Below are 14,390 nucleotides of genomic sequence, written 5' to 3'. Positions count from 1 at the left end.
AGAATTCCTGGAGTGGTTTGTATATGCCATTACTATTATAGGACAGTTGGTGTGTGTGTACACACACACAAATATATCTAAAAATAAAATCTGATATCTATATATTGAAATAGACATGCTATAAAGTGACTAATTCTTTAGTATTGTGATTTCACTTTCAGTATGTTGTTTTCCTTTCTAATATTATTATTGGTTGAAAAATTAAACTTTTGGTCATAAAATGTCTAATAGATACCTCAGCCTACCATTTTTTTTTTCTGGATTTCAGGATAAAGGCCCAACGCAGTGTGGGATATAATATTTAAGTAACTCCTTCTCCACATAGCCTCAAATATGTTGGATTAGTTAGCAAGGATAAGCACTCTTTTTTTTTTTTTTTTTTTATGCTGGATGTATGTGGTACTAAAATGCACCTAGTGCAGCCTTACTGCTGCCATGGTGCAGAACTTCAGTTCAGGTGCACCATTATCATCAGCAGGTCCCAAATACTGGAATCAACACTTCTCTGCCCTTTTTTTTTGTTTTTGTTTTCCCTATCTTTGCCTTTCTTCTTCTTCCCATTGCATGGCCAGTCTCCTCTACCTCAGCCTGGTTTATCTTTGTGCTGCAGCCCTTGAGTGCTGAGAACCTAACTCTGGTCCCAGTTCAAATCAACAGGAGATGTCACTGGAATCAGGGACTAGGGCCTGGTTCTCAGGGCACTGAGCTTTTCCTGATGAGGTTTGGACTTTTCTGGTCAGTTTCCCTTTTTAGTAGACTCCATGCATAAGATGCTCCAATACTGGAACATTCTTGCTTTCTCCATAGCTGCAGCTGGGCTGAAAGTAGCTAGTGATAACTGTCATTCAGCTTTTGTAGCACAGCAAAATGCCATGTTGTTTAACTTCACCAGTTACAAAGGGCACTTCTGATCACCCAGTTGTGAAGAATGACCAATTCTACCACAAAACATGGCAACTTTTCAGCAGTACCCTGCAGAGCTCTGCTCTCAGAACTCATCAGCCAGGCACAATGAGAAGAAATGGTCCCGCACTCTCTTCTAATACCCATACTCCTGCAGAACAGGGTTCTGGGCTTTTTAATGACAAGTGGACCAGTTTTGTTTTTTCTCATGAACATTGGACAGTGTACTTCCTAGCCCTCCACTGGAGTTGTGTCAGAGGGAAGGGTACTGCCCTGAACCATCCACCCTGCTTCTCTATGGCCTGGGCTTCATGCTCACTGCATGAGATCACAGCTGCAGATTTGGGGGAGGGACTCATGGGTGCCTTAACACTTTGGGGACAGCATTGATCATATGACCTCAATCTTTTCTCCTTTCACATAGTAATATGCAAAGCTTCAGTACTTGACTGATGTTAGTGTGAAACTGCTGTCCTCCATGTAGCTACCAGCTGTTATTTTTCCTTGTCAACCTATCTGTACTTTCCCTTCTCTTAGGCCTACAAAGTTGGATTGACATAAGCTGCCTTGCATGTGCATATGCTTAAATTAGTCTTCCACTGATGTAAGCACCCCTTTTTGCAGACATAATGATACCACGTCCCTGAGTGCTATTGAACCCTGGTTGCTGTACTGAGGTTGATGCAGCATCAAAGTAAACACTGCATTAACAATGTCAACCCTAACAGTCCTCCAGCAATTTGTCCTAGAATGCCCTATGCTGACCTTTCTGGTCACAAGGGGGCAGGGAGACCAGAAAACTCCTCCAATCCTTTAAAGCCCCACAGATTTTTGAAATGCTTTTTCCTGATTATCTAGCTTGGTGACCACACTTAGCAGCTCTCCGGTGTTGGCTCTCAGCCAACTGCCAACTACACACTCCAAATGCACTCCAGCTTGGAGTAGGCAGGAGTTATTGGATCTTCTGGGCCTGTGGGGAGAAGAGGCTCTTTAGGCACAGCTCCAGACCAGCAGTAGACATATGGACAGGTTGCATGGGTGATACAGGAGAAGGGGTGTGACATGAATTAGCAGCAACGTCACATGAAAACAAAGGAAATACAACAGACATATCAGGAGGCCAGCAGTCAATCCAGTGCCAAGCAGCAGAGCTGTATGCCATACTTGGCAGAGACCTCACTGTCACCCTGTACACCACTGTGGATACCTCCAAGGAGCCTGAGTCATATGCCCCTTGTGTGAACAGCAAGGAGAAGAGGAGGCGGATGGGGGGCATGAAAGCAAGGGGGTCCAGCTATGCTGAGAGTCATGGCTTGTTTGAGATTCCACTGCAGTCCTGGCAGTTGAGCATGGGCAAGCTTCCTTCCTCAGGTAAGTATGTACATTTATTTCCATTATAGTGACTTTGCCTCCAACTTAGCAGGACACAGCTGTTGCCTTTTCACTAATTTACTTGTACCAAAAAGTGTAGCAGTACGCAGAGAAGTAGCATTATCTGCTTTTCATTCCTCTGTACAGTTAGGCAGGGGAAGCCATGCAGATTAGATTCTTTAGGTACATAGAGCTGTCCTTTGATTCCTCCTGAGAGAGTTCAATAAAACATTCATGGAGGTACTTAGCAATCCTCTCCCAAAGGTTTCTAGGGATGCCAGCCTTATTGCTTCCTCCACAGTAGGAGGTTTTCTCACGCCCCTCAGCGATAACGGCAGCAGGCACCATTGCAGTAAACGGTCAGGCTGCCAGAAGCAGCTGTGCTGTCTGCTTGTCCCCCTGTGTGATTTGTTTCTGTCCCACCATACATGGCCAATGCTTCCCAAAAGACATTGGACATGAGCAAGTTGCATTTTGGCATATCTACCCATTGCACTGTGCTTTGACACAAGTGCTCCTGGGGAGTATGCACAACACCCATGCAAGGCACCAAGTATACACCTATGACTTTATGCCAACATAACTTGCATGGGCAAAAGTTTGTAGGTTGACATGCCCTTCAATATGGCATGTCTTTAATTCCCTTCAGATGGGCAGGGAACTATGATAGTTGCTCTGACTGATTTTTGGGCCAAGGCCCCCTGCTTATGGAGCATTCCAGAAGGCTCAGTTCCCAAACTTAAATATGTGCAAGGCTACAGTGGCAATGCGAAGGTTGGGCTAAGCCACTGAGCATCGCCAAGCTCCCAAGGCAGTAGAACAGATATTCAGAAAGCGGTGGCACTTCTAAATACTAATCCTAGACCTGCTTTATGATGATATCCACTACCATGTGCCCCCCATAATAGGCCGTGCCCTCTTCCACTGTAAAGCCACCTGGGAGGCAATGAGAGTTGCCCGTCAGGGCATGGATAATTGATGCTGCCTGTCACAAGATGCTTAGGAAGGGAGTAGAGGGTGCTGGAAGAATAGCACTACCTGTCTTATTTAAATTACAAATAGAAGGAAAAGCTTGACCTAGCCCTCACCACCTTTGAGTCTTGGGGGTGTCTCACCTAAAAACAGGCCTGGCCTAACTTTCTACACAAAATCATTACTCATGCTGGAGGGGCTGCACAGTAAGTATAGCCATGCTGGATCACACCAAAGGTCCATCTAGCCCAGTATTCTGTCTTTTGGCAGTGGCCAGTGCCAGGAGCCCCAGAGGGAATGACCAGAACAGGTAATCATCAAGTGATCCATCCCCTGCTGCCCATTCCCAGCTTCTGGCAAACAGGGGCTAGGGACACCATCCTTACCCATCCTGGCCAATAGCCACTGATGGACCTATTCTCCATGAATTTATCGAGTTCTTGTTTGAACCTTAGTCTTGGCCTTCACAACGTCCTCTGGCAAGGAGTTCCACAGGTTGACTGTGTGTTGTGTGAAGAAATATTTCCTTTTCCTTGTTTTAAACCTGCTGCCTATTAATTTCATTTGGTGACCCCTACTTCATGTGTTATGAGAAGGAGTAAATAACACTTCCTTCTTTACTTTCTCCCCACCAGTCATGATTTTATAGATCTCTATCATATCCCCCCATCATCTCTTTTCCAAGCTGAAAAGTCCCAGTCTTATTCATTGCTCCTCATATGAAAGCGGTTGCAGACCCCTAATAATAGTTGTTGCCCTTTTCTGAACCTTTTCCAATATATCTTTTTTTGAAATGGGGCAACCACATCTGCATGCAGTTGCCAGTTTGGATGAGAAACACACATGTGCCAACTCACTATCTCTGGGTGCTTAGGACTTCCTTAGTTGGCTGAATTAGGTAGCCAGGTTTGAAAACATTTCTCCCCTGGACTTAGACTGTCTCAGTTTCCACCTGAATTAATAAGGGAAATACTGTTCATATCTCAGGGGTTTTGTAATTTCATGGTCAGAGTGATCAGTGATGCACAGGTTCCCAAGTGGCATGAAATCCAGCTAGAGTTGGAGTCAAACTCCCAACAAATACACTGTGTTACAGCCATCAGCCGCAGGGCGGCATGCTGCCAAGAGATGAACAAGGCAGGCCTTACCCTTGAGTCCAGTGCTCTGTATTGGAATGAATTTACTTTCAAAATCTATACAAATATACACAAACGGATTTCTTTTCCTTACTACTTTTTCCCTTGGCTCCAGTAGTGCTTCTCCTGCTCTGTTGTGTCTCACAGGATGGTACAGAATCTAGAGTTGGGATTCGGGCTCTGCTGCTTGTTGATTTGTTGCTGCAGGCTCTCCTTCTCCTTCATCAAACTCTCTATCCGCTCTTCCAGCTTCCTCACTTCTCCTGTCCATTTCTGAGGGTGTACAACAGCACAGTCGCTATTTGTCTGAGAGAGGCACTGGCACAGCGCTTACAGGCTAGATTCAGAACGGGACTCAAATCCCTAACTGTTTCTTTAGGTGCTGAAGTCCAGCATTTGGGTACCTCTGCCATTCCCAAAGTTACAATTCAGCTGCCATCTAACCCTTAAGTTTCTCTTATGAGCTGGTCTGAGCCTCAGGTCACACCTAACCCCCAGGGTGCTTCTCACCCTAGCTTGCATGCAGGGCCTGCTGTGGGAGTTTGCTGTGAGCATGGCTAGCCTGCACAAAAGGCAGCCAGGAGAAAGAGCAGGTGTGTGTCTCTATCCATCTGGCCCCCAGGCTACCTGAGCTGTGGGAGAGTCAGGTGTGAATCCCTGTGCTGCCTGGGACCCAGGTGAGAGTCCTCATTACTAGGCTATTGGGGGGTGGGTCTCTGTCCCCTACTGAGGCTGTTCGATTGTGTATATCTTAATAAATGATCATTGGAGTGAGGACATGAACCTGACTCTCCCACCTCAGTGCCCAACCCATGGGGCTAGTGGCTGTGAGGGAGTCACTTGTTTTTCCCGAGAAAGGGCTGACCTGGCTCAGGCACCTATCTCCAGGGGAGAATTTATGACTGAGAACCCTCTGCAGAGACAGGCGCCCCTTCTCCCACCTGTCAGGTGCCTAAGGCCCAGATCAAGGGGAGTTAGGCACCTAAGTACATTTGTGGAGCTGAACCTTGTCCCTTTCCTCAGTATTTCATTCCTGGCTAGTGTAGGCAGATCCTGTGCTGGCTTTTGTGAATCCCTCTCAGGCCCTACACTTCCTATGCACTGCATGAGGGAGTGGAGGGGCTGTGAATGCCACAGGATGGCAGGGCACCCAGAAGTTAACTCTTGTCATGCACAGTATTGCAATGCCTCATCCCCTTTGTGAAACTTAGCCGTAATACCCTTGCCTCATTCACTGCATGGTGAACACCTGCGAGCTAAGCTGCTACTCTGCAGGCTCATTACAGCTGAGGTTCTAGCAGGTGACTTGCTGGGTTTGGGTGTAGTGTTAACCAACCTCTACACCAGTGCTTATAAAAGCAGGGAGCAAGGCTACAAGAGCTTTTGAGGAAAGAAGGAAAAAACAAACAAACCCAGCCACTTCTGCCTAGGATAGGGACTGCTTTTTGCAGAGCTGGCAGCCCTCCCTTCCGTATGGGTGCAAACAGTGCATCTGTGACTGGTTTTATTAGTCCCTACCTGATAAAAATAACAACCTTCAATGAAACATGACAGCACAGAAAGAAAGGCAGAGGGAGGGCACGGACCCAAAGCAAACTATCAGACTACCCAATTAATGGGGCTAGTGCCTTCCTATAATCAAAGCCGCCTGCTAGGGGAGGTACTGTGCAGTCACCCAACTTAGAAGTCAGCCAGGATACCTGGTAAAAACACTTGCAAAAATGCCAGTGTTTGTGATGGCCACACCAGTATCCCTGCCTGTTGTGTGTGAAAAGCTCTGTGCTGGAGCCTTGAGTCAGGGGGAACAGTGAAAAAAGCTGGTGGTACAAAAACCTTAAAAAGTATGAAGGTGACCCTCTTGCTAATGATGAGAGTGAATTTCTGGAGGGGTGGTGGGAAGCTACATTATAGAGCTCTCGTCCCCCACACTGGCTCGTTGGATGGGAAATTACACAGCCCATCAGAGGCAGGCTAGAGAGATCCAGCAAGAGCAGTGCCTCTGATGTGAGACTAAAAGAGCAGTGCCACACAGGGAGAGAAAATGGCTAAAGAGATTCAGACAATCGTCTGAACATTGGAGCGATAAGGGAAGACATCTTGGGGGAGAGTGAAGATGGGGAGATGGATGGATCCCAGAACCAGCCCAGGCCGGATGAAGCGGAAAAGGCGGCAGGTACATCTGAACTGAATTTGCAGATGGCTGGAGCAGGGATTGGGAGTGATATGGCCTGGGAGACCCATTCTTTCTGCATGCTACAGCAATAACTCTCCTGCATATGGGATGACAGTAGCCCTAACCTCAACCCCTGCTCTCATCCCAGGGGTAGACCAAGCAGTAACCCTCAGCCTAGCACTAGCCCTAATGCTAACCCTAAACCTAGGCTGAGAGGTAACCCTAACCCAGTGCCGAGGCTGAATGCTCTCTCTAACACTAACTTTAATTTAGGGTTAAATGCTAATGCTGGGTGTAGGGTGACCACTATTCCTGACTCTAAACCTAACCTAGTCCTAACTTTAACCCTAAACCAAGACCTAACTCTAACACAAGAGCGAGGCCAAGCAGTACCGCTCCCTCTGCCCTGAGCAGTCACCCTAATCTAACTAGAATAGGCTGGAAAGAAAGCCTAATCCCAAACCTAGCCCTAGGCATAGCCATAGGCTAAGCAATCACCTAAAACCTAACCTTAATCTGTGCCTGCTCTTAAACCAGGCTTAGGTGTAGGCCAAGCAGTAACCCTAAAGATACTCCTAATCCTAAATCTAGAGCGAGAAGTAACCCTAACCTAATGTTTACCATAACACTCCATACACTGAGCAGTAACGTGCTAGCCCTAGTCCTAACCTGAGAAGTAACCCTAAATTGGGCCTAACTTGAACCCTAGGCCTAGGCAGAGCAGTAACTTCACCTACTGTAAAATATCCCCAACCCTAACTGCAATTTAGGCCCAAACCTAAACTTAGTCTGAGCCTTAACCATAAAATTACAGTCAACCTAACACCAGCCCGATCCCTAACCATAATCCAACCCTAGGCCTTAGCGAATCTGCCGTATTTCACCTCAGAGGTGGCTGGATTTCAGCGGTGAGGGAAGCAACTTTACTATAGGCAAGTAAAGACTTGAATATATAGTTACATTTTACATGTTAAATTAATAATACTGTAAATAATAATTCAAGATCATTATCATTGTATCCACTCACAATTAATGGGACCAAACCAGAACTCACTGATGGCCAACTTTGCCAAATAAAGAGTGATCATTTTATTATTACTTGCAAGCAAAATGTGTTAGGCACTTCGGTAGATGGCTACGTTTTCTGGAGCTACATTAAACAGTGGTTTCTTGGATTCTCAGCATTACTTTCCACTGTGTGTATTTTTGCTCCTAATCCTTCGGTGAAATTCTGGTGTTTAAGAATTGGGTGACATCCCTTTAAATAGTTTGTGAGCCCTCTAGCAGTGCTCACTGTCTCCAGTCTCAGAAACCACCAGGACCCTGAAGATTAGTAATGTGTGTATGTAGCTGGGCTACCTGGCTGGGGCTAGAGTGACCAAATGTCCCAATTTTAGAAAGACAGTCCCGATATTTGGGGATTTTTCTTATATAATTGCCTATTACCTCCCACACTCTGTCCTGATTTTTCATATTTGCTATCTGCTCATCCTAGCTGGGGCTAGTTAATAACCACAGTTTTTTGTACCCCACTGTGCCAGGCAAGTCCTTTACATGACATATGTGCTGTGAGGACCAAAGACAGAACAAACATGGACAAATACAAGGAACGGACAAAGTGGGTATCGGAAGGCACTGTGATTAAATGTTTCCAGCCACATGACCTAGTCTACAGACAGAGAGAGCAAGGGAGGAAAGGCGTGTATGCAGACAGACAGACAGACAGGGTCTGGGGATCAAACCATCTCCCCATGGCTTTGCCTAGGGCCCGTTGCTGAGAGCAAAGCCATAGATGGGTGAAATTCAGCCTGGCACTGAGTCTGTTCAGGGGTGAATTTCACCTCGGATCCATTCAGCACGGGGGCTGCAGTTCCCCCTGCAGGGCAGGCTGCAATATCATCATGGGTTGCAGCTCAGGCTCACCCTGTATTTAGCAGCAGTTTGCTGCCTTGCTGTATTAGCGGCCCTTGCATGGCAGTTACCTGCCTGCACCACTCCTGGATGGCGCTCCCAGAGAGTGGTCCCTGGATGCTGCCGTCCCGGCGCAGGTACACTTCCCCCTGGTCCGTTTCATAAAGCAGCAGCTCCCCCTGCTGCCTGGGCAGATGGACGCTTAGCCGGATCACCTTCAAGAAGATGCCGGTGTCTTCTGCTTTGACCACAGGGATGAAGGTCAGAGTGTAGGCATCGGGGAACACCTGCGGCTTGAACCCTTTCAGAATGGAGTCAATGAGCAGACGGATGCGGTCCTCCTCTTTGGGCCCACACCTGACCCCATGCACGAAGCCGCTGTCTTCCACCCCCACGAAGAGGCTGCCGCCTTCGCTGTTGAGGAAGGCGCACACATACTTCCGGATGTGGTGTTTGAGGGTCCCACTCAGATATTCCCCTCCACCCCGCTTGAACTCCACGTTCCGGGTCTCGCTCCCCATGAAAGCGCCATAGAACAAGCGCTCCTGGCCCACGATCTCCCTCCGAACGATGGCGCTGTCTGACCTGGTGCCGCTAAGAGACACTGCCGGCCACTCCACCAGCTTCCAGGCTTGAGGGGGGCCCTTCCAACTAGGGCTGGGCTGAGCTTCCTCGGACCCCCACAGCCTGCTCTTGCCAGACTGCAAATGCCCCAGCACGGGAGAGTCTGGGGCGCTGGCACCATTCATCTGTGTGTCACTCTGTGCAGAGCCAGAAAGATTAAAGGTCATGTGTACGCAGGGACAGACAGCGCAGAGTGGAGGCGACACGGACGACTGCAGCCAGCATTATAACAACAGCACAAGGCCCCTACTCGTAATAATATTCAGGCTTTAAAGCACATGGGCCCTTTTATTTAATTGCAATTCTACCGCAACAAGTGACTATACTCAGATCTGCCCCGTGAGAATCACCAGCAGAGCTGCCGACTTCTTACTGCGCCTTTTACTCCTGTCAGAGCAGCCCAGTGACAGAGGAAGGCGCTGGAGCCTATGCCTTCTTGTGCAGCATCCAAAGAACAGTTTATTTCATTCTCCCCCTTGTCCCTGGGCAAACCCATTGAAGGCCTGGGGGGTCCATACAACGTCTTTGTAACTGGCGCTGATATATGAGAAGGAAGAGCCCAGCCTGACTCTCAGGTCCTGGGGGACCTGGCAGCGCTGGCAGTTACACAGCTCGTCTTTTTAGCAGTAGATTGAGCATGCCTGAGCTGGAGTCATGGAGAAAAAACAAATATGGAGCCCGTGATGCCATTTTCTGTCACACTTCAGAGCAGAACTACAAATTACTGTCCTGGATGCAGGAATCACTGGGTGAAATTCTCTGGCCTGTGTTCTGCAGGGAGTCAGGCTGGATGAGCATACTAGTACCTGCTTGCCTTAAAATCAATGAAATTCTGCCCTGAAATCAAGGAGGGTGCCCGTTGTGTAAGTCAGTCCACATCACACCGTCCTATCTCCCTGGACACCGCTGGGTCCTTCCCAGTAGCACATTTTCTAATGCATTGGTTACTTAACTGCTCTTGCCATTTCCCCTGGGATCTGAAAGTCAAGCTGGACCAGGGCCAGCTCCAGGGTTTTTGCTGCCCCAAGTGGAAAAAAAAAAAGCCACAATTGCGATCTGCAGTGGCAGCTCTACCGCTGCTGCTTCAGTCTTCAGCGGCAATTCGGTGGCTGGTCCTTCGCTCCGAGAGGGAGTGAGGGACCCACCGCCAAAGAGCCGGATGTGCGGCCCCTCACCGTTGGTCACCCCAAGCACCTGCGTGCTGAGCTGGTGCCTGGAGCCAGCCCTGAGCTGGACTCTTTCCTTCCTGCACATTATCATCTGTATTAACGGTTCCACAGGGCCAAATTATACCCTTGGTAGCAAAGGGGCAACCCTCATTGTCTCCTAATCCGGCCCCAGGAGACACAGCCCCTGGCCTTGGCTGGACTTGCCCAGGTCGAAAGGACTGGAACACGGCAAACAGTTCTGTTGATGGTGCACAAGAAGGAACGGACTTCAGCTGCTCTCAGCTGTGCTGGCTCCTTGAGGCTAACGTAGTAACAACTTAGTGATTAAAAAAGGGTCAGCAGCTCTGTCTCTGTCTATGCACAGAAGGTGAACCCCCCTCCCTCGGGCAGGGGGCAGCACAAGGCCTGGCCAGCACAGTCCCTTTGAAGCCATCAAACAGGGATGAAGAGGGATTATGTGGCACAAGGACCTCGAGCACTGCTTTCAGAGTGGTAGCCATGTTAGTCTGTATCAGCAAAAACAATGAGGAGTCCTTGTGGCTTTTTAGAGACTAACACATTTATTTGGGCATAAGCTTTCGTGGGCTAAAACTCACTTCACCAGATGCATGGAGTGGAACATACAGTAGGGCGGTAAAAATACACGGCATATGAAGAGATGGGAGTTGCCTCACCAAGTGGGGGGTCAGAGCTAACGAGCCAATTCAATTAAGGTGGAAGTAGGCAATTCTCAACAGTTGACAAGAAGGGGTGGAAATCACTTTTGTACTGCTAATGAGGGCAATGTAATCAAGGTGACCTATTTCAAAGAGTTAACAAGAAGGTGGGAGTATCAGCAGGGGGAAATTAGTTTTTGTAGTGACCCATCCACTCCCAGTCTTTATTTAGGCCTAATTTGGTGGTGTCCAGTTTGCAAATTAATTCCAGTTCTGCAATTTCTCGTTGGAGTCTGTTTTTGAAGATTTTTGTTGAAGAATTGCCATTTTTAAGTCTGTTATTGAGTGTCCAGGGAGATAGAAGTGTTCTCCTACTGGCCCCCAACCTGAAGCAAATACTCACCAGCAACTACACACCACACAACAAAAACACTAACCCAGGAACCAAACCCTGCAACAAACCCCGGTGCCAACTCTGCCCACATATCTATTCAAGGGATACTGTCATAGGAAATAATCACATCGGCTACACCATCAGGGGCTCATTCACCTGCACATCTGCTAATGGGATATATGCCATCATGTGCCAGCAATGCCCCCCTGCCATGTACATTGGCCAAACTGGACAGTCTCTATGCAAAAGAATAAAAGGACACAAATCTGACATCAGGAATCATAACATTCAAAAACCAGTAGGAGACCACTTCAATCTCTCTGGACAATTTCCCCTTGCTGATATTCACACCTTCTTGTTAACTGTTTGAAATGGGACACCTTGTTTACGTTGGCCTCATTTAGCCCACGAAAGCTTATGCCCAAATAAACGTTAGTCTCTAAGTTGCCACAAGGACTCTTTGTCTTGACTGCACTGTATCTCAGCATGTCCTCGCTCAGAGCATCTCCTGGACATGGTGGTTCGGACGGAAGCCAGGGAACCCAGTGCCGCACTTCGGCGGCGGGTCCCGCTTCGGCGGTAATTTGGAGGCAGGGGGCCCCACCACGGGTCTTCGGGGCACTTTGGTGGCAGATCCCGGAGTGGAAGAACCCCCCCGCCGCCGAATTACCACTGAAGCAGGGGCCCCCCTTCACCAAAGACCCCAGGCCCTCTGAGTCCTCTGGGCGGCCTTGGTTCTCCTGGGTGAGAGCTCCCCCTTGTCCTGCTGCCCTGGTGATCTCAGTACCAAAAGGCAGCATGTCCACCCGCCCCACTGGGCCTTCGCTGTCACTCCGCTAGTGTAGTGCATTGTGCCTGTCCCAGCTCAATGCCTGGGCCTACCTCTTGGCACTCCTTAGCACTGGGCGAGGCTCTCCTGCCTTCCGCCACTACCAGGGTTTTCCCTTTCATCACTAGCTCTTTGAGGAGATGTTGCTCCATGTCTGAGGCAACCTGGAGCTGCTTCAGGACGTTCTCCAGGCTCAGCTCAGTGGACACCTGCACCAAGGCGTAGGCCCGTCTCGGTTTCCTCACCACTTCTATGTCGTGCCGCTGCAGGGGGAGGTTGGCAGTGCCCAGAATGTCCTTCAGCATGCTGCAGAGAACCTCCCGCGAGTACTTGGGGTTTAAGTTCCCAATATACAGTGTGTAGACGTGAGTCAGGCAAGGGAGCTCCTCCTCCACGGGCCCTGTGAACGGCTCCCCTGCTGTCTCTTCCATAGGCTCCTCTGCTGATGACTCTGGTGAGTCGTCCATTGCTCAGAACCCCGTCCAGCTCCCAGTGCCAATAGCTCCCCGTCCCTGTCTCCCGTAGTAACGGTGCTCCAGTTCCAATGCTTCAGGCAACAAGACTAGCAGTGGCTCTTTTCCATCGTGCTGCCTCTGTGCTCTGCTGCTGGCAGGGTTGCTGGTCTGTGGAGTGCCATGGTAAACCCAAAGGTACCTTTCTGCCTGCAGGAGCTTTCCCAAAGGAACCTGTTGTGGCTGCAGCCCCTGCACAATGTTATATTCTGCAAGGAATGAGCCAGGGAGAGAGCAGATCCTTCAATTCAGCCCTCGACTGCATAGCTAGGCCCAGAGATTCCTTGTTGCAGGCCCAGGAGTTGAGCCAGTGCGGGGTGAGGGAGTGTCACACACAGCTTGAGCAGCAGGGTCTGGACAATCGCTGGGGGTGCTGCCTGCAAACCTGCAAAATAGGAGCGAGTCAGTACGGAGCTGCTGACAAACGGGCTGACACTGATCTGTGCAGCGACAGCAGCATTGCACCATTGGTCTCATCAAAGGGAGAAAGCCCAGTGCCCAGGCCTTTGTCATGCAACTGCACCCAGGAGAACATGCAGTCCCCAGGCAGGACCAGTGCTAGTGTTTTTAGCGCCCTAGGTGCATGGCCATTTCGCCGCCCCGCGCACTGGTCCCGCAGCTCTGGTGGACCTGCCGCAGTCATGCCTGTGGAGAGGGTCTGCTGGTCTGAGGCTCCGGTGGAGCTACCAGAGCCATGCCTGCGGGAGGTCCACCGCAGCCGCGGGAGCAGTGACCGTCCGCAGGAATGCCTGCGGCAGCTCCACTGAAGCCGCGGGACCAGGGGACCCTCTGCAGGCACGACTGCGGCAGGTCCACCGGAGCCACCTGCTGCCCCCCTTGGCAAAATGCCGCCCCCCAATAATCCTGGCGCCCTAGGTGATTGCCTAGGCTGCCTAAATGGAAGCGCTGGCCCTGTCCCCAGGTGTTTCACTCCTAACTGGTCAGTGCACTGAGGCGATGGGGGGGAGTCGAGGGCTGCTAGGAGGAGGCTGAGATGGCAGGCTGGGCTCCTGCCTGTCCAGTTGCCCTGGCAGCATAGCACTCTCTTCCCTGCTTCTGGGAGCGCCATGGGCAGGGACGGAGGTAGCGTGGCACAAAGCCCAGAGCTGTTCTGTGCTCCCCAGGAGCCTGGCAGCTTCCTGCTCCTGCCAGGAGGCTGCCCAAATGCCTCATCACAAGATCCTGCCATGCACCGCCCTGAGTGTGCACAGGGGACTGGCTCCCCGAGCCTGGAAGGCAGGAGCACAGCAGTGATGGGCACAGCCGCTGCCCTGGGCACCACGTGCCCTGGACTGTGTCGAGCAGCTAGTGCTTGGGATGGAGACCAAATGCAGCTTAGTGTATCCCCTCTGCTTCCCCCCACCCACTCCCCTTTGCTGGTCCCTGGACTCCCCTCTGCTCTCCAGGTTTAGGCCTCCCATCTCCTCCTTCCCAACTGCTCTCTCCCCCATAATGCCACCCACACTCCTCCTCACGCCCCTGACGCTGCGTCCCCCCCTCCTGTCCCCTACTCCACTCAACACTCTAGTGCCTACCCTGCTCCTGGGCCAGCCCAGCCCTGCTGCTGCCCTCACTGACCCCTCACCCTGGGGCAGGAGTCCAACTGCGGGATGGGCTCTGTGATACTACGTACCTCAGGGAGCATGACCCCAGCCCCCCATGCCCTGCTGGCCCTGCCACTTTCACAGGCCACAACCCCTCAGCAATGCCCTCAGGAGCGTGACCCCCAACTCCCATGTG

At 50.3% G+C, this 14,390-nt stretch overlaps 1 protein-coding gene across 1 annotated transcript; it reads right to left on the bottom strand.

The window, feature by feature from the left end:
* Positions 1–4,496: 4,496 nt before the first annotated feature.
* On the bottom strand, positions 4,497–13,032 carry SLFNL1 (schlafen like 1). Its single transcript, XM_032764057.2, has 3 exons — positions 12,192–13,032; positions 8,538–9,227; positions 4,497–4,655 (listed from the first exon to the last, which is right to left on the bottom strand). The coding sequence occupies exons 1-3, from the start codon at positions 12,603–12,605 to the stop codon at positions 4,524–4,526; spliced, it is 1,236 nt and encodes a 411-aa protein (XP_032619948.1). The 5' UTR covers positions 12,606–13,032; the 3' UTR covers positions 4,497–4,523.
* Between the last annotated feature and the right edge of the window lie 1,358 nt (positions 13,033–14,390).

This window comes from Chelonoidis abingdonii, chromosome 25, assembly GCF_003597395.2.
Source record: "Chelonoidis abingdonii isolate Lonesome George chromosome 25, CheloAbing_2.0, whole genome shotgun sequence".
NCBI classification, from domain to species: domain Eukaryota; kingdom Metazoa; phylum Chordata; order Testudines; family Testudinidae; genus Chelonoidis; species Chelonoidis abingdonii.
The sequence above is the reverse complement of the archived record's forward strand: the minus strand, read 5'-3'. Positions and strand labels throughout refer to the sequence as shown.